Raw genomic sequence first — 26,326 nt, 5'->3', positions numbered from 1 at the left:
TTGTACATTATTGGGAAATATCAATGATCTCTTTGGATTTTCAAAAGTTGCTGAATTTGGCTTTACTGAGCACAATATGCCAGTTCTAATGACCTAACCTGGGGTGGCTGAAACTTAATATCTGAGCATTCATGCTGATTATCAGATTATCAGCTTTCATCACATTTCACAGAGGGGGGGTATCACCTGGTGGCTGAGAGCTTTGGCTCTGAAGTCAGACAGATTTGGGTGGAACCTGGCTCTGCCATTTAACAGTTATATCACCTTGGACATGTATGGAACTCAGTTACAAACTAGGCTCAGTTTACTAATTTGTAAAATGAGAACAATGCTTATGCCACCTCACAGGGTTATGATGATGATTAAATAATATATGTAAATAAGGTACTTAAAACTGTCCCTATCAGATGACTCTATAAATGTTAGTTATCATTATCATTAATCATAAGTTAAAATTAAATGATAAAAGTTCTAAAGAGTCCTTAATTTCAAATATGTTGCTGTCAATTATATATAACTCAAGAACCTTTTTATTAGTAGACACTTCAAGAAATTAGAACAAATAGAAGGAGCATAGAAAAAAAGATGTCTAGCTACATGGAGTACTTATTCCTTATTTCCTATTTGTTCGTCGTGAATATAGAAGGTATAGCAGAATGAAGGAGAAAAAATTGGGGATTTAAAATCATAAGAGTGGCCAGGCACAGTGGCTCACACCTATAATCCTAGCACTCTGGGAGGCCGAGGTGGGAGGATTGCTCAAGGTCAGGAGTTTGAGACCAGCCTGAGCAAGAGCAAGACCCCGTCTCTACTAAAAATAGAAAGAAATTAATTGGCCAACTAAAAATATATAGAAAAAATTAGCTGGGCAAGCTGGTGCATGCCTATAGTTTCGGCTACTTGGGAGGCTGAGGCAGGAGGATCGCTTGAGCCCAGGAGTTTGAGGTTGCTGTGAGCTAGGCTGACGCCATGGCACTCTAGCATGGGCAACAAAGTGAGACTCTGTCTCAAAAAAAAAAAAAAATTATAAGAGACCCATTTCTGAGTCCAATGCTATAATTTATTAGCTATTTGAGAAGACTCAGTTATCTCAACTGTGAAGATATACAACTGTGAATATATAAAGAATACACATGAAAGCACATTGTAAATCAAGCTACACGATACCAGTGTAGTAGTTATTACCACCAGCCAAAAATATTTATTGAATGAATGAACAAATAGTAAAAACAAAACAAAACTTCATGTTTTTCTTAAACTTCTAACCCATTCTTACTTTTAACATGATATAGATGAACCCAAATTAAAAGAATTAGATTCTCAGCTTCAAGATGCTATTCAGAAGATGAAGAGACTTGATAAAATATTAGTGAAGAAACAAGATAGAGAAAAAGAAATTAAGAAGCAAGGGCTAGAAATGAGAATAAAGCTGTGGGAAGAACTTAAGGTAAGAATTATCTAACCTTATGCTGAAATATAAGAAACAATTTCCTCTGAAATGAGTAAGAAAAGCATGGATTGCATGGTGTTAACGTGGTTTGCTTTTATTGCTTTATTTTGTGGAGGTAGTGGCAGTGATGTGCATATATGTATGTGTGAGTGGGGAGTGGGGGTGATAATTTTCTGGAACCAGAGAAGTTAGCTTGCAGCATTCCAGATTCGGGTGCTGCACTGGTGTGTTCATCCTCCCATGGATGGGCCCAGTAGATCCTCTCTTCCTATTGTCAGGCTGGGGCTCCTCCAACTCTGGAATAGCAAGGGATATAATGGCTACTTTTATCAAGCATGTATATCTGCTTTTTCTTTATCTACCTTCCACTTTGGAGGTTAATAGACAAATATACAAAAATTTAACCCTGTGCATAGCATTGTTATTTGAGCAAAACTTTGTGATGAAGAAGTCTGGGAGTTCACTGTTTTATGTGGTGGTAAAGATTTCTTCAGGAAGCTATAAAATGCTTGAGGTCTGGGACCATGTTCCGTTTGCTTCTGTCTCAACAAATTTCTGGTGCTTGATTAACTTTCCTTGGCCTCCTTGGATGAATATGCAGGGGTTGAATTGACTAGATGTTGGCATTAACTTGGTGTGTAGCCATTGGCTCATATTTGAATTTTGCCCATCAAAGGGGAGCACCTTTGCAAAAGGAGCCGGTAATATGAGATTGGTTGTTTTTGATAAAGCCCTCCTTGATCAGTTGACTAACTTCTGTAAATTTTAGCAGAAAAAGTTAGCCTATCATTTTTTTCCTATTGAATCTCTTTTTTTTTTTTTTCTTTTTTTTTTTTTTTTTTTTTGAGACAGAGTCTCGCTTGTTGCCTAGGCTATAGTGAGTGCCGTGGCGTCAGCCTAGCTCACAGCAACCTCAAACTCCTGGGCTCAAGTAATCCTCCTGCCTCAGCCTCCCGAGTAGCTGGGACTACAGGCATGTGCCACCATGCCCGGCTAATTTTTATATATATATATTAGTTGGCCAATTAATTTCTTTCTATTTTTATAGTAGAGACGGGGTCTCGCTCTTGCTCAGGCTGGTTTCGAACTCCTGACCTCGAGCAATCCGCCCGCCTCGGCCTCCCAGAGTGCTAGGATTACAGGCGTGAGCCACCGCGCCCGGCCCCTATTGAATCTCAAAGCAAGTTTTTATTTCCTTTGGAACAAGAATTATAAATGGAAACATAATAACATACAGTACCAGTCTTAAAATGTCTGAAATTTCAATTTGATGGTATACCTTAAGATTACTCATTAGTTATGAAAATATCAAGCAGAAACTTTAGGATACTTTTAAGCAAGGTAATTATCATATAATGATAAGCATATACTCCAACTTTCTTTGGTAATTCCCATTGACAGAATTTTGCAAGAAGATGAAACATTTACAAATTTCCTAATTAAGGAAATAAAAATGGCTTGATCCTTCTTGTTTGCATGTACATGATTGGGAACTATGTTGAAATAAAACACATCAATGAGTATAGTGCCACCTTTGCCCATGTTTAAATGTTATTTTTTCTTTCATTAGTCTGCAAAAAATAGAGAGGCTTTGCAAAGTAATGAGGAGATGGAAAATACAAAAAAATTTTTATCTTTGACTACTGAATCTGAAGAAACTGTTGGTAAGTAGATGGAGATGTCATTTATTTTTTGTTTTTATCTCAAAGTCTTAGACTATTTGGATTAAAAAAATTCCAATCCATTTTTTCCTTCTTGTTCTTTGTGAATTTGACTCTTCTTTAGGGGAAATAATTGATCACATTAGGTAGGATTATATGGAACTACTCTGAATTTAGGTACGTTTCAGTGTTTTTGAGGGTTTGTATCAGCTCAGTGGTGAGGTGGACAGGGTGGGAAAAATTGGGATATAGATAAAATATATCTTTGCTTTACTTTCTGTCCTTTACTTTCTGTCCCTGTTAGATGTCTTTAGACACTCATAATATACAGACAGTTCCCTAACTGCCTAGGATCCTCTCACAAGGTATCACTCAGGCCTGTGCAACCCCTTTCGTAAAGAGGTTGTCCTATTTCCTATTCTCTCACAGCCCTACTTTTTGAGACCAGACAATTAATTCTGCACATATATTTCTATCTTTCCTCTTTGTCTGTATGTATATTTGTAAATAGTTTTCTTCTTCTTTTAAAACAGAAATATTATGGAGTCATGTACCCTTTAATCCACTAATATAATGGTGAAAATTTTAGGGATTGGAAACAGTTGGTATTTTTTGGCAGGATAGTTTTGAAATCCTTTGACCTACATTATATAGGGGGCTGTCTAGTTCTTCTTGGGCAGACTGGCTCTAAAGCAGGAGCCTTTAATTTCTTTGAGAATAGTGGGATCCTTTTTCTTCTACAAAGTGAATATGTACCATTTTAGAATCTCAAGAACCTGATTCAGGCCACTGCAACTGCATGGAGCTTTGATATGAATGATATTCCTTTAGGTTTGTTTCTTCTGGACCTGGTATTGAGAGCTCAGAAGCTGCTTGGGCTTGAGAGATTTGGGTTTACAATGCACCAAATGTTTCTCCTTAAGATGATGGATGCCCCATCTAGATTGCCCTCTCTATGACAAAGGACTTTTAAAAAAAATGAACATTTCTAAGTTTATAATGGGTAGATCTGTTGTCTAGATTTTTCTTCTTGAAATCTACTTTGCCATTTGTGTATCCCAATTAAAACACCAAAAAAATTAGCCTTATCTATATTAAAATCATAGATCATTTACGTTTTGCATCTTCTATTTTGTTACAGAAGTAGCACATGTGTAATCTATATTAGAAAATATTGGTCAAAAAAAAAAAGAAAAAAATTACTGTCACTTAAATTCTCAACTTGCAGAGATAATCGCTATTGATATTTTGGTTTACTCTTTATCTTTTGAGACATGTTTAGTGTAAATATCCATATAGATATATTTTAAGAATAAAAATGGCATAAAATTATATATATGGTGTTTTGTAACTTTTTTTTCACTTTGTCTTTCATGAGCCCCTTTAGCTGACAATAAGAATAAATCTGTATGGTAGTTTGTTTCAAGGTGGCTGCCCTCAATTTCTTCTCTCTATGCACATTCATTCTACTCTTCATTTAGAGATGGAGTCTAGTTCTCCCTCTCTTGTTAGTCTTGACTAGCCTGGGACAACTGTGGCTGATATATTACAGCAGAATTGATGTATGCCATTTCTAGGACTAGTGTTTAAGAAGACTGGCAGTTTCTGCTTCTCTTAGAAGGCTCGCTCAGAAGAAAGCCAGCCATTATGGAAGAGGTCAGTCTACCCTGAGGCTGCCATACTGTGAGAAAGCCCAAGCAAGCCATACAGAGAGGCCATGCAGAGAGAAAATGATGCCGGCCATTTCCTGGCTATAGTGATTTCAGTAGTGTCCCCTTCAAATGCATATCTACCTGCAACCTCAGAGGGTGACATCATTTGGAAATAGAGTCTTTGCAGAAGTAATTAGTTCAGGTGAAGTCATACTGGATTAGGGTGAGCCCTAAACCTAATGACTGCTGTCCTTATAAAAAGAGAAGAGGACTCAGAGACACAGAGACACAGGGAAGAAGGCCATGTGAAGACAGAAGCAGAGATTAGAGTGATGTAGCTACAAGCCAAGGACTGCCAAGAATTGCTGGGAGCCACAAGAAGCTAGGAAGACACAAGGAGGATTTCAGAGGGAATGCTCCGCTGATACCATGATTTTAGATATCTAATTTCCAGGACTGTGAGAGAATAAATTTATGTTATTTTCAGCTACTCAGCCTGGGGTAATTTGTTATAGCAGTCCTAGGAGACTGACACACTGTTCCAGCTGTCTCAATGCAGGCTCCAGAGGTGTGAATAAAGGAGCAACTTTGGATATTTCAGCTGCAGCAAACACCATGTAAAGAAGGCTGGACATATGGCCCCAGTTGACCTGCTCCAGACATTTCCAGCCAAATGGAGCCACCCAGCCAGCTGAGGCCCCCATTCATGAAGGAGCAGAAACAAATTGTTCCCACTGTGTCCTTCAAATTCCTGACCCATAGAAGCACGAGCATGATAAAAGGTTCATTGTTTTGTATCATTAAATGTTTTTCAAATTTCATTGTAAATTGACAATTTATAATTATATGTATTAATGGAGTACAAAGTGATGTTATGATTTATGAATACAATGTAGAATGATTAAATCAAGCTAATTAACATATCTATCACCCCGAATACTTAACATCTTTTGTAGTGAGAACATTTGAAATTTACTCTTAGCAATTTTGAGTATTATTAACTTAATTATAATCAATACTATTATTATAATTAATGTTAATTATTATATTTATATATGATATAGTTATATATTTAGTTATATATGATTATGTAGTTATATGTAACTATAGTTGTATATTAATATAACTAATATTAATAAGTGTACAATAAATCTCACAAAAGCTGTTATTCCCCCATCTTACTGCGACTTTGTACCCTTTGACCATCATCTCCCTATTCTCCTGACTCCCCAGTCTCTGTAACCATCATTCTATTCTCTGCTTCTATAAGTTTGATTGTTTTAGAGTCCATATATAAGTGATATTTGTTTATTTGTGCCTGACTTATTTCTCTTAGCATTATGTTCTTTAATTCCATTCATGTTGTAACAAATGACAGAATTTCCTTTTTTAAGGCTGAATAGTATTCCATTGTCGATATATGCCACATTTGCTTTATCCATTCATCTGGGACTTTTTGGAGAGGTTGTTTTTTAAAAATCTTTTTAATTTTTATGGTTATATGATAATTGCACATTCATTCACCTATTGATGGACACTTAAGTTGATTCCATAATGTGGCTATTGTGAGTAGTGCTGCAATGAACAGGAATACAGATATCTCTTCAACAAACTTATTTCAAATCTTTTGGATAAATATTCAGAAGTGGGAGTGCTACCTCATACAGTAATTCTGTTTTATATATTTTGAGGAACCTTCACACATTTTCCATAATGGCTGTACTAATTTACATTCCCACCAGCAATGTATAAGAGTGAGGCAGCCTCTCCACTTCCTCACCAACACTTATTATCTCTTTGTCTTTTTGGTGGTAGATAGTCTAACAGGTGTGAGATGATATTTCATTGTGATTTTTAATTTACATTTCTCTGATGATTAGTGATGAGCATTTTAAGTATATTTTTTGTATGCCATTAAGTTTTGTTTTTTACTTTTTATTTTGAAATAACTTTAAATTTATAGAATAGTTGCACAGATACAGAGTTCCTTATACCCTTCCCCTTGGCTTCTCCAATCTTATATAACCACAGTACAATGATCAAAACCAAGACATTAACATTGTTATAATACTATTAATTAAACTACAAAACCTCCTTAAAATTTTACCAGTTTTTCCACTAATATGCTTTTTATTTTCTAGTATTTAATCCAGGATCGCATATTGCATTTAGTTGTCATATCTTCTTAGTCTTCTCTAATCTGTGATGATTCCTCAGTCTTTCCTTGTCTTTCATGATCTTAAACCTTTTGGAAGGTACTGGTCAGTAATTTTGTAAAATATCCTTCAATTTTGGTATGTGTGAAGTTTTCTCATGATTAGAAGAAAGTTATGCATTTTTGGCAAGCATATCCCGGAAGTTATGCAACCTTCTCAGTCAATCATGCTCAGGGTAAATAATGTTGATGTATATTACTAGTGATGTTAACCTTGATCACTGAGTTAAGGTAGTGTCTGCTGCCTTTTTCCACTGTAAACTTGATATTTTTTCTCTTGCAATTAACTAAATATCTTGGAGGAGATAATTTAAGACAATATAAATATTCTGGTTCTCCTTAAGTTTTTACCTATTAATTTTAATGTCAATAAGTAGATCTTACCTGCAATAATTATTATTGTATGACACTAAATTTTGGGTGAATTTTTAATGCAGCAATAGATAAATGGAACAATTTGCATTAGCATTATTTTTAATGACTGTATATATATTAATTCATTAGGTGAATGTACCATCATTTGTTTAACTAATATCCTGCTGTTGAACATTTAGATCATCCTTAGGCAATTATTGCAATTATTACCTTCTGTGGTAGACTGAAATAATGGCCTTCCAAAAGACATCCATATCAAATCCCTAGAAGCTGTGAATGTTACCTTATTTGGAAAAAGGGTCTTTGCATACGTGATTAAATTAAGGATCTTGAGATGAGGGGATAATCCCAGAGATAATCCCTGTGGACACGTATGGTAATGTCATATTAGTACTAATGTTCTGTCCAAGTAATAACCAGGCCTGACCTGCTTAGCTTCTGAGATCAGATGAGATTGGGTGCATCCAGGGTGGTATGGCTGTAGACAGTGGTAGTGTTCTAACATGGAAATTAAGTGGACTTAATGAACTGAAAGCTGGAGCTGCAAGGGACTTGAAAGCTATGCTCAGAATCATAGCTTTAAATATTATCACGTTGTGGAGGTTTCAATGTTTAGATTTCAAATTCTTAATTATTATGTATTGGCAGTGTGTGCAAAGCAGATAAAATGCGAAAGAAGGGCCAATGTGAAAGGCAACGGGAATAAAAGATACTGTTATGTGAATCAAATGTCTATTGCCTTTCACTCTTGCTATTGGCTATCTTGATTAGTTCACACTTAACCAGTTCACCAAAATGAAGAGATAACATTATTGTATTCCTGTCTTTTTCAGATTTAATTAGAGTCTTTTTTGGTGACTTTTTTGAGGACTCTAACTAGTTAACTTCTTAATGAAATTTTCTGCTGGCCCTTTACTTTGTAGGCATGTATTTAGCAGTTATTTATTGTCACACATATCTGATTTTTTAAAATCCTAAGAAACAAAAAAGGAGTATTTACTTTAGGATATATTATTAGCCTAATAACTTTTTTTACTTTTTATATTTTATACCTCATAATTATTACCTTATTCTAAAAGAGGAAACTTTTGGAATCATCAGCTTAAAACTGGTATTATTAGCAGAGTATTTTCATTGTAAGTGTAAAAGAAATGAGTAGAAGCGTAAGAATTCACTTTGACCACAAAGCACTGATTTTTTTTTTTTTTTTTTGAGACAGAGTCTCACTCTGTTGCCCAGGCTAGAGTGCTGTGGTGTCAGCCTAGCTCACAGCAACCTCAAACTCCTGGGCTCAAGCAATCCTCCTGCCTCAGCCTCCCGAGTAGCTGGGACTACAGGCAAACGCTACAGCGCCCGGCTAATTTTTTCTATTTTTAGTTGTTTGACTAATTAATTTCTTTCTATTGATAGTAGAGATAGGGTCTCGCTCTTGCTCAGGCTGGTCTTGAACTCCTGAGCTCAAGCAATCCTCCCACCTCGGCCTCCCAAAGTGCTAGGATTACAGGTGTGAGCCACCGCGCCCAGCCAGCACTGATTTTTGAAAATCTCATATTTTTGTTATTCTAGCACAGCCACATATTGTAAGGCGGTGTGAACCTGCTTATGTCTGTTCCCCTCTGAGATGATATTCTTTCCCATTACTCATTGATCCTCAGCTTATTCATTTTAATTAAAAATATAAAAAATTAAAAAATTATTTTGATCAAACTTAAATAATCTCATGAATTTTTAAGTAAAATGTTTCTGTAAGTATTATTAGGAAAATGGGAATCTTGCTGTGGTTCTCTTTATCATTTTTTACCAGGAAAGTGCAAGGCCCTTATAAATTGTCCAGTAGGTGGCAGCATGTAGTTACAATATATACTTTAAAAGGCCTCTTTTTTTTTTTTTTTTTTTGAGACAGAGTCTCACTTTGTTGCCCAGGCTGGAGTGAGTGCCATGGCGTCAGCCTAGCTCACAGCAACCTCAAACTCCTGGGCTCAAGCAATCCTGCTGCCTCAGCCTCCCAAGTAGCTGGGACTACAGGCATGTGCCACCATGCCCGGCTAATTTTTTCTATATGTATTAGTTGGCCAATTAATTTCTTTCTATTTATAGTAGAGACGGGGTCTCACGCTTGCTCAGGCTGGTTTTTGAACTCCTGACCTTGAGCAATCCACCCACTTTGGCCTCCCAGAGTGCTAGGATTACAGGCGTGAGCCACTGCACCCGGCCAAAAGGCCTCTTTAAAAAAAAAAAAAAAATTTGCTACCTAACCACTTTAATGTATACAGTTCAGTGGCATTTAATACATTCACAATGTTATGCAGCCATCACTTATGACTAGTTCCAGAACTTTTTCATCACCCCATGCAGAAACCCTGTCCCCATTAAACAGTTGCTCCTTATTCTCCCCTCCTCCCAGCACTTGAATCTAGTTTCTTTCTCTTCTCTTCTCTCTTCTCTCCTCTCCCTCTCCCGATTTCTTCTCTTGTCTGATTGTTCTAGTTATAACTAGTATTATGTTGAGTAACAGTGGTGAAAGTGAGCATCCTTGTTCCAGATCTTAGAGGAAAGTTTTTCAGTTTTTCTGCATTCACTGTGATACTAGCTGTGGGTCTGTCAAATATGGCTTTTATCATGTTAAGTTCCTTCTATACCCAGTTTTTTGAGGTTTTTATCATGAAGGGATGTTGAATTTTACTGAATGCTTTTTTGGCATCGATTGAAATGATCATATGGTTTTTATCCTTTGTTTTGTTGATACGATGTATCACATTGATTTGCATGTGTTGAACCATCTTTGCATCCCTAGGATGAATAATCTTTTTAATGTGTTGTTGAATTCTGTTTGCTAGCATTTTGTTGAGGAATTTTGCATCTGTGTTCATCAGAGATATTGGCCTATGGTTTTCTGTTTTTGTTGTGTCTTTGTCTGGTTTTGGTATCAGGGTGATACAGGCCTCACAAAATGAGTTTGGGAGTATTCCCTCCTACTTGATTTTTGGAGTAGTTTAAATAGGATTGGTATTAATTCTTTTCTGAATGCTTGGTGGATTCAACAGTGAAACTCTCAAGTCCTGGGCTTTTTTTGATGGGAGATTTTTTATTAGTGCTTTGGATTTCTTCCTGGTTTGCTCTTGATAGGTTGTCTGTACCTAGGAATTTATTCATTTCTTCTAAGTTTTCCAATTTATTGCCATACAGTTGCTTATAGTAATCTCTAATGTTCCTTTGGATTTCTGTAGTATCAGTTGCAATGTCTTATTTTTCATCTCTCATTTTATTAATTGGGTCTTTTCTCTCTTTTTTTTTTTTAGTTTGGTTAAAGGTGTGTCAATTTTGTTTATCTTTTCAAAAAACCAACTATTTGTTTTGTTGATCTTTTGTATTGTTTCTTTGTTTTCAATTTCTTTTATTTCTGCTCTGATCTTTATTATTCCTTTTCTTCTAATTTTGCTCTTGTTTTTCTAGTTCTTTGAGATGCATCCTTAAGTTGCTTATTTGAAGCTTTTTATTGTTTTAATGGAGGCACTTATTGCTATAAACTTTCTTCTTATTACTGTTTTTTCTGTATCCCATAGGTTTTGATATGCTGTATTTTCATTTTCAATTATTTTGAGAAATTTTTAAATTTTCTTCTTAATCTCTGCATTGACCCACTGGTCATTCAGGAGCATATTATTTCATTTCCATGTGTTTGTATAGTTTCCAGCGTTCTTCTTGTTATTGATGTCTAGTTTTATTCCATTGTGCTCAGAGAAAATACTTGGTATGATTTCAGTTGTTTTGAATTTTTTAAGGTGTGTTTTGTGGCCTAACATGATCTGTCCTTGAGAATGGTCCATGACCTGAGAAGAACATGCATTCTATAGCTGTTGAATGAAAGGTTCTGTAAATACCTATTAGGTCCATTTGGTGTACAGTGCAGATTAAGTCCAATGTTTCTTTGTTGATTATCTGCCTGGATGATCTGTCTAACACTGAAAGTGGAGTGAAGTCTCCAGCATTTGTTGTATTGGGGTCTCTCTCTCTCTCTCTAGCTCTGATAATATTTGCTTGATATACCTGGGTGCTCTGGTGTTGGGTGCATATATATTTTCAATTGTTATATCATCTTTATGAATTGGCCTCTTTATCATTATCTAATGGGCTTCTTTGTCTCTTTTTACAGTTTTTGCCTTGACTCTATTTTATCTGATAGAAGTATAGCTACTCCTGCTCTTTTTTGGTTTCCATTTGCATGGAATATCTTTTTCCATCCCTTTAATTTCAGTCTATGTGTGTCTTTACAGGTGAAGTGTGTTTCTTATAAGAAACATGGAGTTGGCTCTTGTTTTTTAAATCCATTCAGCCACTCTATGTCTTTTGATTGGAGAGTTTAGTCCATTCACATTCAATGTTATTATTGATACATAGGACTTATTACTGCCTTGTTGTTATTTGATTTCTGGTTGTTTTGTGGTCCTCTCTTTCTTTCTTACTTCCTTTTTGTCTTCCTGTTTTAAAAGTGATTTTCTCTGGTAGTGTGTTTTAATTTCTCGCTTTTCCTTTGTTTATATCTGTTGTAGGTTTTTTGATTTGAGGTTACCATGAGGCTTGCAAAAAACATTCTATAACCGATTATTTCAAACGTGAAAACTCCGCTTACAAACAATACATAAGCAAACAGAAATATAACAGAAATTCTACCTTTAACTCTATCCCTCTCCCCATTTTTTAATGTTTTGTTGTTTCTATCCATACTTTTTATACTATCTCTCAAAAAATTGTTGTAGTTATTTTTGATAGATTTGTCTTTTAGTCTTCATACTCAATAGAGTATTCTATATTTGTATACTTACTATTACCAGTGAGTTGTATACCTTCAGATGGTTTCTTATTGTTCATTAATGTCCTTTCCTTGCAGATTGAAGAACTCTTTTTAACATTTCTTGTAGGACAAATCTGGTGTTGCTGAAATCCCTTAGCTTTTGTTTATCTGGGAAAATATTTTTCCCTCATGTTTGAAGGATATTTTTGCAGGATAGTAAATTCTAGGGTTAGGGTTTTTTCCTTCAGCACTTTGAATATTTCATGCCACTCTCTCCTGGCCTGTAAGGCTTTCAATGAGAAGTCTGCCGTCAGATGTGCTAAACTCCTTTATATGTTTTTTTTTCCCCTTCCCTTCGGACCTTTTCTTTATCTGTGACCTCTGGGAGCTTAATTATGAAATGCCTTGACGTAGTCCTGTTTGGGTTAAATGTTCTTGGTGTGTTCTATGACCTTCTTGTACCTTAATATTATCTTTCTCTAGGTTTGGAAAGTTCTTTGTTATTATTTCCTTGAATAACTTTCTACCCCAGTTTCTCTCTCTACCTCCTCTTTAAGGCCAATAACTCATAGGTTTGCCCTTTTAAGGCAATTTTCTTGATCTTGTAGACATGCTTCATTATTATTTTTTATTTTCTTTTTTCTCTGCTGACTGTGTCTTTTCAAATAGCCTGCCTTTAAGCTCACTAATTCTCTCTTCTGCTTGGTAAGTTCTGCTGTTGAGAGACTCTGATGCATTTCTCAGTTGTCAAGTAAATTCTTAAGCTCTAGAATTTCTTCTTGGTTTTATTTATTATTTCAATCTCTTTGTTAAATTTCTCTGATAGGCTTCTGAATTCCTTCTCTATGTTTTCTTGAAATTCATTGAACTTCTGCAGGATAGCTATTTCGAATTCTTTGAAAGGTTACGTATCTCCATCTTCCCAGGAATGGTCACTCGTACCTTATTTAGTTTGTTTGGTGAGGTCATCTCTTCTTGGGTGTTCTTGATGCTTGTGGATGCTCATCGATTTCTGGGTATTGAAGAATTTGGTATTTATTGTAATCTTCACAGTCTAGGCTTATTTGAACCTGTCCTTCTTGAGAAGGCTTTCTAGATATTCAAAGGGAATTGAGTATTGTTATGTAAGTCTTTGGTCTGTGCAGCCATATCAGCAATGGGGGTGCTCCAAGCCCAGTAATGCTGTGACTCTTGTAGATTCCTTGGTGGACTTGGGTAAGAGATGGGAGGATTCCCTGGATTACCAGGCAAAGTCTCTCACTCTCTTCCCTCACTCTCTGTGCTGGGCTGCTGGAGTTGGAGGAGGAGTGACGTGGACACTCCCTCCCTCGTGGTTACCAGCACCAGGTTATACTTGAAGGCCAGCCCTGTCTCACCCAAAGCCCATGGTGACTGTTGCCTGGCTTCCACTGATGCTTATGAAAAACCCAAAGGCTCTTTAGTCGGCAGGTGGTGAATCCTGCCAGGGCTGGGACCTTGCCTTCAGACCCAAGGTGGGTCCAGAAATGCTGTCCAGGAACTAAAGGCCTGAACTCAGGCCTTTAGTTCCTGCTTGGTACTTTATTTTACTGTGGCTGAGCTGGTATCCAAGTGGTAAAATAAAGTCCTCTGACTTCTACCCTTTCCTTCCCCTAAGTGGAAGAAGACTCTCCCTGAGTTGCACTGCCTGGGGTTGGGGGAGGGGTGACACAGGCACTGGCTTGGCTGCTGCAGCTGGTGTCTCACTGGGTCACATGCACCCCAAGTCCACTGGCTCCGAGCTGCTGGAATTGCCCAGGGACTGTAGCCTTTGTGGCCCAACTACCTTATGAATTTAGTCTAGGTCCCAGGCCACCTTTTGTCAGCTGGTAGTGGGGGCCAGCCAGAACTCGGGTTTGGAGATGGAGCGATTTCCGTCTGGCCAGGCTGGTCAAATGCTCCCTCTGTGTGTACTAGCAGAATTCTGCTCTGTGTTCCCCTGTGCCAGGGCAGCCCTGGGTTTCAGTATGAAGTCCCATAATCACTTCACTCTCCCTCCACTGGGCAGACAGATTCTTTCTTCACTCAGTGTGCTGGCACGGCACTGCCAGGAGATGGGGGACAGGTGGTGTAGGTAATGCAAGATTGTCTTTTCTGCCCTCGTCCATGCGTCTTTCCTTGATACAAAGTTAAATCCATGTATTAATAGTATGATCGCTCACCTGATTTTTGGTTCTTCTGAAGGTGCTTGCTTGTGTGGCTAGTTGTGTTTGGTGTTCGTGTGGAGGGACAATCCTTGGAGGGTTCTGCTAGGCTGTCTTGCTTGGCCCCCTCTCCCTCTAAAAAGCCTCTTTAAAGGGCTTATAGCTAGACCTGTTTCAACTTGAACTTTAAACATACACTCACAAACATACCAAAACCTGCTTTCTACCTTTCTTTTCATTTTCGCCCTTTAAACAAAGGAATCAACTCTTAGGGTGAACGTTTTTCTTTGTCCACCCTAGTCAGTTTTCGTTATCCTCTTATCTAAGAGTAAACTTTAAGGACTTCGTGCTGGCGACTGAATGGCAATTTCTAACCTGTTTTCCAGCCCCCAAAACACAAAATCCATCCCAGTCTCATTATAACATCACAAATAACTAATAGTAAATAAATGAAAAGATAATTGTTGTTGGGTTGTGCTTATAGTTTTATTTTAGCTACTAAAAACAAGTGAGGCCTTCATTCTAAGAGAAAGATGAAAACTACAGTAAATTGATTTATACCAGATTTTAACTTTATAATCAAGATATAATAAACTCAAGATTAAGTAATGCGATTTTGAAGTAAACAATATTGCACTTGCTAGAGATCTCTGAAATATTTCAAATCTGTTCCATCCTGTTATTAAGGGAACCTCTCTAGGTTTTTCTAGAGAAATGTTGTGAAAATCAAAATTCTTTATACCACCAGGAGTTTTCCCTTAGTTTCTAGCATTTATCTAATGAATAGACGTAGAATTTAATATTCTTTTGAGACAAATACATCTACTGATAGTGTTGTTTATTGTCAGTGTTTTTGATAGAGGTTATTTTTTTTTGCTTTTGTCACATTTCTCTCTTGTTTTTCTAGCTCCAAATTTATAAATGCAAGCAAGCACAAAACATTGACATCTTAAGTAGGGTTTTGCAAATTTGAGAATACCTCTTTGTAGGTACTTTTTCTGTAAAATTCAGATACGTGATACTTGTGCTCTTGAATTCTCAGATTAAATACTCGAAGAAAATCTGGTGGTCTATTTCTACTCTGATTTTCAGAGGGCTGAGAGAGGGAATTGACAGAACTGTGCTGACTGGCACAGCCAAGGATTTTTATTTTTTAACTTCTGTTGGGGGTCTCAGCATTGCTTAGTAATTTCTTTTGCATTCTCCAAAATGGCTATTCCAAACAGTTACTGTGTGCTTAACCTCTCATCTTCTTTTGCAAGATTTTTTACTCTGGCAGCTGGTCTTAACTTTCCAGAGAAAATGGATTTAAAGGGTGGGAATCCCTTTCACATTATTTCCTTCTGTTTCTAAACTTCCCCTTGACTGTGCTTATCCATCCTCTGACCCTTTCCTCTAGCCTTAGAGGGAAGGTTCTTATTCTCCAAGGACAAAATCAATAACAACCCATCCCTTTCACCATGCTCCTGGCATTAATCTTTCTGTTTTTCATCTAGAGCTTTAATCTCTCTGGCTTCTTCTCTCTGGCTCCTTTCCTTCACTGTATTTAAATCTTCTAGGTCTAAGACACAATCAAAGAGCCATTGAACCAACTAAACATACAAATAAACCTTTTCCCTCTGTTTTTCGCCACACTCCCAGGCAGGTACCACTCAGTTTCCCTGCTCTCCTTAAAGATTAGACTTCTTGAAAGAATAGCTCACACCCACTGGTGCTACTTGGTCAAATTCCATTTACTTCTCAACTCTTTAATATCTGTATTTTCTCCTATCTTGCTACAGAAAGTACTTCATCAGTGGTCCTCCTAAATTCTAACTGTAATGGCATACTTCCCATTTTTATTGCACGTGACATCTGTGTAGAATTTGACACAGTTGACCTTTCATAGCATAGTAAAATTTTTACTGGGTTCATTGTTCCCTGCTGGTTCTCTTCTATTTTCCTTCCCTTTTCCTCTCTACTCCTTCTTTTGTATGTTTTCTCTGTTTTAGTCAATGATTTCATCACCCACCCCATCTTCTAAACAGGAACCTCAAGAGCTGGGCTTAGTTCCTCCCTCATCATTATTTTGCATTTCCTCCCTGAGTAATAATTCCTCAAATGAGTATTTGTTCTACCTTTTCTATATCTGACCTCTACCATTATCCATGGTTTGATCTCAGCCTTTAGTATTTGTCTCTCAGGCTATTCAAACAGCTTTTAATCTTGTCATTTTGTCTTCCTGGTATCACTGTTTTCCTCCGTGATCATTGTATTAGTTATATATTGCTATATAACAAATTACCCCTATAACATGCATTTTTTTTTTTTTTGAGACAGAGTCTTGTTGCCTGGTCTACAGTGCTGTGGCATCAGCCTAGCTCACAGCAACCTCAAACTCCTGGGCTCAAGCCATCCTCCTGCCTCAGCCTCCTGAGTAGCTGGGACTACAGGCATGCGCCATCATGCCCGGCTGATTTTTTATATGTATGTTTTTAGTTGGCCAATTAATTTCTTTCTATTTATAGTAGAGATGGGGTCTCGCTCTTGCTCAGGCTGGTTTCAAACTCCTGACCTCGAGCAATCCTCCCGCCTCGGCCTCCCAGAGTGCTAGGATTACAGGCGTGAGCCACCGCGCCTGGACATAACATGCATCTTAAAACAATAAACATTTATGATCTCACTATTTCTGTGAGCCAGGAATCTGGAAATAGCTTAGTTGGACAGTTCTGATATGACAGCATCCCTCGTGTCACACTGTTGGCCATGGCTAGTCATTTGAAGGTTCTGCTGGAGCTGGAGAATCAGTTTCCAAGCTCACTCACATGACTGGTTGTTGGCAGACCTTAGTTTCTTGCTGGCTGTTGCCTGGAGACCTTAGTTTCTTACTACATGAACCCCTCCGTAGGATGCCTGCCTGTCCTCACAGCATAGCATTTGGCTTCTTCTAAAGAGCATAATAAGTGCTCAATAAATTGAGCTATTATTAGTATTCCTATGGTTACGAGACAACACCAATAGGAACATAGTATGTGTCTCATATACTGTCTTTCATCTATCAGGGAACTTTTGCAGGTTTCATACATTAGCTATTCATAGGTCTTATATATTCATAGGTCTTATATTTCTTAGCTATTCATAGGTCTTATATACCCCATTATTACTCTAATTGGTGTTTACCCTATCATATTTTTTAATGAATTATTAATGATATAGAGAAAAACTAGTGACTTTTTGCACATTTTAATTTGTTTCCTATTTGGACATTTAACTAAATTGTCTTATTAATTATAATCATCTTTAGTTGTTTGCCTTGGGTCTTGTTAGTTTCTGAATATATACCAGAAAATAATCACTTTTGTGTCCTTTTAAATAATTATACCCATTCTGAGAACTATAAGGACTTAGTATTGAAACTTACTGAATGCATTTCAATATCTATTTAAATTATCATAAATTTGTCTTTCATGACCAATGTATTTAACATTTTAAAATTAATAGTTTTAAATATTAAATCAGGCTTTTATTCCTTGGTCAACCCTTTAAAGAAGATTATTCTTTTATTTTAGTACCAGGTTTGAATGACTGAATTTATTCAGAATTTTTGCATCTATACTTATAAGTGAGATTGGTTGTGTGCATGAATGTGTATTACGGTGTTGGGAGTAGAGTTGGGGGGTGGAGAGTATATATATGTATGTCTGTCTGCTTTATTAGACTATGTTATCTTTATAAAGTTAATGGGGGTGGCTGCTCATTTATTTCTATGATTTGAAACAGTTTATATAACATGGGGATTATCTGTTCCCTAAAAATTTGAAAGATTTTGCAGGAGAAGCCATCTGGTTCAAATAATTTCTTGGAGGCAATTCTCTGAGTCTTTTCTCAGTGTCTTTCATATTAACTATTCTATTTCAGGTTACTAGTTTTCTGGAGTCAGTTTTGGCAATGCATCCATGTTACTGAGATTTTGAAGTATCCATTTCACCAAGATTTAAAAATTTATTAACATAAAACCTCATATAGTATTTTTAAATAATAATTCTTTTTCTTACTGTCTATACATCCCCTTTCTGTTTGTGATTTTTTTCATGTTTTCCTTTACTTTTTTTAATCTGGAATTTTTTTTAAGGTTTTTATTTGAGCACAGTTTTACATTTACAGAAAAATTATGAAGTTGATACAGAGATTTCCTCCCTGAGTAACAATTCCTCAAATGAGTATTTGTTCTACCTTTTCTCTATGTGACCACTACCATTATCAGTGGTTTGATCTCAGCCTTTAGTATTTGTCTCTTAGGCTATTCACACCCAGTATCCCTTATTATGAACATTTTACATTAGTATGGTAAGTTTGTTACAATCAGTGAACTAAAGCACAACTTTATTCAGATTTCCTTAATCTTTACTTAATAACCTTTTTCTTCCAGTATCCCATCCAAGATTCTACATTACATTTAGTGCTCATGTCTCCTTAGTCTATTCCTGGCTATGACACTTTCTCATACTTTCCTTGTTTTTGATAACCTTGACAGTTTTGAGGAGTTTGTTTCCAAATATGGCTTTATCGATATAATACATTCTTTTGTATGTGGTGTCATCATAGCAATGATGCCTTAATCATATTTTAATAGAAAATAAAATGATCTTAACTAATGAATCTGAAGAAGCTAGAGAAAACAATTATAAAGCAAATTCATTAGTTAAGATCATTTTATTTTCTATTAAAATATGATTAAGGCATCATTGCTATGAGTTTGTTTCCAAATATGGCTTTATCGATATAATACATTCTTTTGTATGTGGTGTCATCATTTTCATTATTCTCCACAGGTTGTTATTATATTTTTATTTCCTCATTGATCTAATGGTTATTTGAAATGTGATGGTGACTTCACTTTGTTTTCCAGAATTTTTATAAGCCCTATATTTTGAAAGCTAATTAATATAGAGTTTCATAATATTGTAGTCATGGTTTTGATATTTTAAAAAATAAATTTATTATGCATATTAAAGATATACAACATGATGTTATGAGATACATATGTATAGTAAAATGGTTACTATAGTGGAATAAATGAACATATCCATCATCTCACATGGTTATCCCACCCCCATTTCCCCATGGCAAGAGCACCCATAATTTATTCATTTAACAAAAATCCTGGTACAATAAACCATTATTAACTATAGTCCTTGTGTTGTACGCTAGATCTTTAGACTTGTTCATTTACATATCTGTAAATATCTGTATCCATAGACCTAGATCTTCTCATTTCCTCCTTCCTACCCTGCCCCAGGTAACCACTGCTTTATTCTCTATCTCTGTATATTTGATGTGAGCCTTGCACTCTGTGCCACCTCCTCCTCACAACCCTGGGCTTCTGCACAGGGGCATGTGAGAACTTCTGGTCTCCTCCATGCCACAGGCCAGCCACAGGGAATTGTGTGTGTGTGTGTGTGAGAACACCCCATACCCTGTCTCCCTGTAAACACGCTGCATTGCCATTACTTCTCTGAAGCTGTCGCGGGTGGTTGGGGAGCACTGTGCGCCTGTGTGGAGCCTTCCCGAGCGTTTCAGGTGTGCAGTGGGCAGAGCCCACTCTGCTCTGGGCTTCCTCATCCTCTTAAGGATTCCAGACTCTAGGATGGCACCTCCAGTGGATGTGTGCCAGGAAGCAGCCTCACACTGTGGCGCTTGCATCTACTCTAAACTCATCCCTTCTGATGCTCTTCTAGGTCCTCCTCCCTTATCTGGGATGGACTTTAATTTCTTCCCTAGGTGGCAGGAAACGACTTAAATCACATCCTGCAATTTTCCCCTTTCAGGGCTCTTATTAAAAACTCTGCTCAATCCTCAGAGCTTTGGCTCTTGATCTCTAAAGGGAGTTTTTTTTTTTTTTTCTTCTCACATAAATGTTTGTAGTGAGGAAAGGAATTAAAAATTTTCCTATTAATTGTTTATTTTGACATACTTTCAGGGTTAAAGTCACAAGAACAGTTCAAAGAATTCTCAAATACCCTTTATCTAGATTCTCCAAAAATTAACATTTTACCACATTTTCCTCTTTTCTCTCTCCCTTAATCTCCCTCTCCTCTCCTTCTCCCTCTCCCCACAAGGAGACACACACACACACACACACACACGTACCTATCAACCAAGAAACTAACATTTCTTGATTTCAGGAAGTGGTATAATACTATTATGCAATCTATAGGATTTATTGAGATTTTGACAATCCCCTCACTAATATCCTTTATAGCAGCAGTCCCCAACCTTTTTGGCACCGTGGACCTGTTTCATGGAAGAGAGTTTTTCCATGGACCAGGGTGGGGTGAGGGGAAGGATGGTTTTGGGATGATTCAAACACATTACATTTATCGTTCAATAAAACCTCTCTGCTAATGACAATCTGTATTTGCAGCTGCTCCCAGCACTAGCATCCCCGCCTCAGCTCCACCTCAGATCATCAGGAATCAGATTCTCATAAGGAGGGCACAACCTAGATCCCTTGCATGCGCAGTTTATAGTAGAGTCCGTGCTCCTACCTGATGCTGTAGCTGATCTGACAGGAGGTGGAGCTTATGTGGTGATGCAAACGATGGGGAACAGCTGTACATACAAATGAAGCCTCACTGGCTCACTCCTGCTGTGTGGCCTGGTTCCTAACAGGCCACAGACTGGTACTGATCTGCAGCCCGGGCGTTGGGGACTGCAGCTTTATAGCAAAAGAAAACCCCAGGTCATGCATTGTATTTAGTTGTCATATCTCTTTAGTCTTTCTTTGTATTTTATGACATTGGCATTTTTGAAAACTAGTAGGCCTGTTATTTTGTAGAATGTCCTCCAATTTGGGTTGGTTTGTTTCTACTTGATTCTCTAGAAGTGACAGTGTGTGCTTCTCAGTGCATCGTGTCAGGAAGTACACAGTATTGATTGTCCCTGGTGATGTTACCTTTGACCACATGGTTCAAATGGTGTCTGTCAGGTTTTTCCACGTGTATTTGAGAAGGAAAAAAAAAATATCCGTAGTAAACTTACTGTTTTTCCTTTTGGAAATAAGAAGTTATCTTGTGGGGAGATACTTTGAGGCTGTTATCCTGTTTTTCAAACTTCACCCACTAGTTTGATCATTCATTTGATCATTCATTGATTCTTATCTGAATCAATTTTTATTATGATGGTTACTGAATGATTATTTTCTAATTCCATCATTTTAATAGTAAGGAAGAAATTTCTAAAGGGAGACTTTTGGAATTCAGAAAGCATGTTTTTTTCCTCAGGGGTTAAGCTCTTGCAATCGAATGCCTGACTTTCAAAACTGCTGTCTTTTAAACTCAAAGCTGAGCTGCTATAGCTTAGCTTTGTTCTGTGTTGTACACCTCTCTCTGAGGCAAGGAACAGCACTGGGATGATGAACAAAAAGCCACATGGTCACTAGGGTAATTTAAACATGAGAGTAATTTAAACATAGAGAGGTTCCTAGGCTTAAAATCTTCAAATATCGTCTTGCTGTAATAGTTTTCAGTATTGTAAGTTTCTATATATTTGTGTCTTTATAGGTGTTTTAGTGTAAAATTGAGTGAAACTGTCATTAAAAAGAAATTATAGGATTGAAAATAAATATATTACCATTTCAAGAATATGCTATAGCTTAAACTGATAATAAAATGTTGCCAACTTGCTGACTTGCTGAGCCTGTTTTGATGAAATGAATATTATTTGAGATCCCTGATAATAGTGGTTGAACTAAAAGAAATTAAAGTTCAAGAAACTACTTTAAACATTTTTGTCATCTGAGTAGCTTATCCCCTGCCATTAATTTGCTTGGTTAACTCATCAAAGAATGTACAAAGACTAACATTGTAGTATCAATCTCAATTCATAATTCATTATTATGAATTCTAAATTAGGGAGCTGGAATTTATGAATTAGTTTTTAATATCGGAAGTTGTATGTTTTGAATTTGGTGATTGTGTGTTGGGGTGAACGTATCTTCTGCTTGTTTCCTTTGCCTGTATCACCTCAGAATGGGTGTTTGAACCAAGTTTGTTTTCATGAAGAAGTGGTAGATACTTTAATATCTTCAAGACTTGTCATATTTTCTGAAGCAAAACCATTTCTGTGCCACACACCTGGCAGATTCTCTCATGTTAAGGTATAGAGAAAAACTTAAAAAAAAGATATTGATGTTAGCAGTTTATTGCAAATATATAGTGTCTGAATTAGCTAATAGAAGAACATAAAAATAAATTATGTTGAAACAAAAAAAGTTGAAAACAAAGTCCTATTTTCTTTATGGCTATTATACCAAGAAAATAAATCACAAAAGAAGAAAGCTAACTCGCTAAGAGTCTCCCAAGTTATGTCTTTCAAACACATTCTTTTATCTTAATGACCGACCACATATTTGAAATCTGTACCTTAGGGATCTAAAAGAAAAAAGGAAACCACATTTACAGAGACTCAGTGTGTATGTCCTCTGTATTATGAATATTGAGATTTGGATACGATATCTCTGGAGAGTTAATGTGGTATTTTAGTATACCTTCGTACATCCTTTTTGTGCTTAAATTCTAGAGAAATGCTGTTTGATTGTTTTGACTTTTGTAGTTTGTTTGAGTGGCTCATGTATACAGAGATGATTGTCATTTCTACTTGGAAGTAACAATGATATTGTCTTATGAAAAATGTGTGTGTGGAAGGGATTGAGGAACATTGGAGAGAATATTAAATCTTCTCTTTTTTTTAAATAACTGTGTAGACAATTCCTTATTTATTTTGTGAGTATTGAACAAGTGACTTTTTGAATTAATAGATCCTTCTTGTTATGAGGATGAAGACACTGTTTTCTCAGTGTTTCACACTCAAGTCTTTCCCGAAGTATACGAGAACCAGATGGAGAATGTCAATCAAGGTATGTTTTAATTTGTGTGATAATACACATTGTCACAAGGGAATGCTAGCTGTATACAGATATATTCAGGAATGAAATGAGTTGATTTCAATTTTTCCAGAGGTAAGTGGAAGTAGGCAGGGTTCAAGATGGCACAAGATTGGTCATGAGTTGATCATTGTTGAATCTAGTTGTCGGGAGTTCATCATGCTGTTCTCTCTACTTTGGGATGTTTGAAATTTTGTATAATAAAGAATTTTTAAAAAGCTAGCTGCAAGTAATGAGAACCTGGTTTAAATTAAGAAAAATTTATGAAAATGATCTTGGCGGTAGACAGCTGTCTTTGTTTCCCAAGAGCATATGCTATCGTTAGTTATTGATAGGTTGGCTCAGTTTCATAAACCTAGAGAACTGACCAGCTGGGTCAGGTGCCTACCCCTGGCTCTACCAATGGTCAAACCCAGCACTGTTTGGGGTCACTATGGGAATATGGCAGTTATATTACTGCCAGACTAGAGAGGAGAAGTGGAAGTTTCTAGTGAGATGGTTCTGACCAGATAATTTAAGTTTTTTTGCCTACAATTTATTAGAAGTATATTTTAAAGAAACTCTATTATAAATGTAAACATGACTGCATTTAATTTGAGTTATTTTAATGTTTTATTGTTTGAGCATGTGAAACTTCAACTGAATGAATGTCATATTTCAACTAAAAAGACTATATACAACTTGAATTATGGGAAGAAGTCATATATTTTATATCTAATGTGGCCACTCACCAAAAAAGTAACTCATACTTTAGCTATTGGTTGTTGATTTAAAAAATAATATGTCATTGTTTAAAAAATAAAATCCTTGTTTTAAAGCATAGATTTACCTAGAAACTTGTATAACTTAAATTTGAGTAGAATATTTTTTTTACTCAAATCTATTTTTGTTTGGAAAGAATTTAAGTCCAGAGATCTTACTTTCTTCCTAGTTCTTTCCAGCTATTTTCATTAAAATTTATTCTTTAATGGTTAAATTTGTATTGGATATTTGATAACTAACTGTAAATATAACAACTGATAGCTCCCTTAATCCCTTTTTTATAGAGGTAGCCTCTCTTATGAAACAAAGGTAACATTTAAGTAAATCTTGTTTGGCTTGAGCCACTGACTGGTGTTTTTTTCCTTTTTGAATTTCAATGTGGCAATTTGTCCTATTTGTAGGGTGAACTCCATTTGTCATTTATAGAGGCTCTTCTTCTTTATGCTTATTTTTAGAGCTTTAATGAAGGGTTCACATGATCTTGTTTTGAAAACTTTAAGTATGACACAGTAAAAATAAGACATTTAATGAAGGGAATAAGAGTCCACAGTATTTTTCTTACTCTTGTTTTGAGCACTTGGGGTCTAAATATCCCTGAAGTTTACTCATAACTCTCATCAAAGGTTGAGCAAAGTGACAAAGTGAGGATGAGCTCCAGGGGTTTGTGCACATGAGATGTACAGCATCTAGGACACTTGACTCCAGATCCTGCTTAAAAGACAGGCTTGAACAGAAAGTTTATTGTTCAGAAAGAGTGATGGCAAATTAGTGGAATAGCAGGAAATGGCCTAGTCTCGAGGGAAATTTTTGTTTTATATAAAGACTAAAATAAAATACATATTTTTGTATCCCTATAACATCAGAGATTTCTTCTTTACATGTCTGACTTGCAGTTCTATTCATATTTCTCATCATTTCCAAGGAATCAACAGGAAGAAGTTTGATACATGATAATGAATAATACAAGAAGTTTTATGAGAATTTCATTGGAAGTTATGGTAGCACATTTATCTTTTTAAGCATAAATCTCCGTATATATTATGTTTCTGGATCTGGAATTTAGAAGTTCTTTTATGTGTGTTTTATTTCTTATATATTTTATTAATAGTGTATGTTTAAAGTGAATTTTTAGCATAATTGATAATTGTAATTATGAAACAATTTTGAACTTTTTTAATATTAGATTTTACCTATGATGTGGAAAGAAATGAGTCATTGATCAAGGCAGAAAAGAAATCTTTCTCAAATACAGAAAAGATTGAGCTCAGGGGTAAACACAACCAGGATTTTATTAAGCGAAACATTGAGGTATGTACTTAGAAATTCAGAAGCCAGAATTTCAGACTAAATGGTTTGCAGAAATGGCAATTATTGTGTTCAGTGTCTTTAAATACTTTTTTGACCATGATAAGTACATATGTAATTGAACCAGCATATATAACTGAAGGAAAAGTTTTATAAACCAATACTTCACTATTTTATGTTTTCTATTCCATTACATCCTATCCTATCCTATCCCTTTTTAAAAATGCTGGCTGTAATTAGCATTTATTTCACTGTCCAGAAATAGTCTGGACAGTGTCTGGTACCTGCAATTTGAAAAACATTTATTTAGATGATAGCTTTGGATAATGTTTCCCAGATTTCAAACTGCATATTAGTAAAATTGGTTTTTTAAAATAATGAGACTGATTTTATAGCTAGTGAGTTTAGAACTTAGAATGGAAAATGCTCCTGGCAGAGCAGCAGGGCTGGAGAAGCCGACTTGTCTACCCTTCACTGAACCTCCCGGCAGCTGGTCACTGGCTTTGATTAGCTCCTCCTTCAGGCACTCGTCCTTGGTCTTACAGGCTCTGCAGCCTGACTTGGTTTGTCTTCAAGATAGACTCAGACTAACCAAGGGCACGAGGGGTCCTGTATTAGACCAGAATGCTAGTTAATTAACTTACAACAAGAAATGTAGTGAGGTGGATGGAAGCTCATGGCAAACCACTTGAGCAACTAGTCACTAGAAAGCCACATTGGTGAATGTGAAGTATTGCCAAGAGAAGAGAGTTAAGTAAGTTTTCACAGTTCAAGTGTGATACTCCCCCCACAATTGGCATATCACTTCCAGGCAGACTGGATTCCTGGGGCAGCCTGCCACTGCCAGGACTGGCCTCTGGGATTCTTGATTCTTCTGTGCTTCATGTTTGTATGACCTTCTTCAGGAAACCTTTTCTGACGTGATCTGTCTCTGTTTTTGCACCGGCCTGTTGTATGTTGTTTATTGTTTAATTTTCCAAGAGCAGTGGAGTGTCCACCACATCCAAGTTCTTGCTGACACAGACAACA

General features: G+C 36.4%; 1 protein-coding gene across 1 annotated transcript in view; it reads left to right on the top strand.

Annotated features, from left to right (window-relative positions):
- The window catches only part of FSIP1 (fibrous sheath interacting protein 1), a 69,648-nt gene that overhangs the window by 15,862 nt on the left and 27,460 nt on the right, over nucleotides 1–26,326 (top strand). Inside the window, exons 4-7 of the mRNA XM_076004238.1 lie at nucleotides 1,293–1,447; nucleotides 3,021–3,114; nucleotides 23,105–23,203; nucleotides 25,176–25,300. Of these exons, the coding sequence (XP_075860353.1) occupies nucleotides 1,293–1,447; nucleotides 3,021–3,114; nucleotides 23,105–23,203; nucleotides 25,176–25,300 (473 nt within the window). The remainder of the gene's footprint in view (nucleotides 1–1,292; nucleotides 1,448–3,020; nucleotides 3,115–23,104; nucleotides 23,204–25,175; nucleotides 25,301–26,326) is intronic.

Source organism: Microcebus murinus, chromosome 6 (assembly GCF_040939455.1).
Source record: "Microcebus murinus isolate Inina chromosome 6, M.murinus_Inina_mat1.0, whole genome shotgun sequence".
Taxonomy (NCBI): Eukaryota; Metazoa; Chordata; class Mammalia; order Primates; family Cheirogaleidae; genus Microcebus; species Microcebus murinus.
This window is presented reverse-complemented; position numbering and strand designations above follow the sequence as displayed.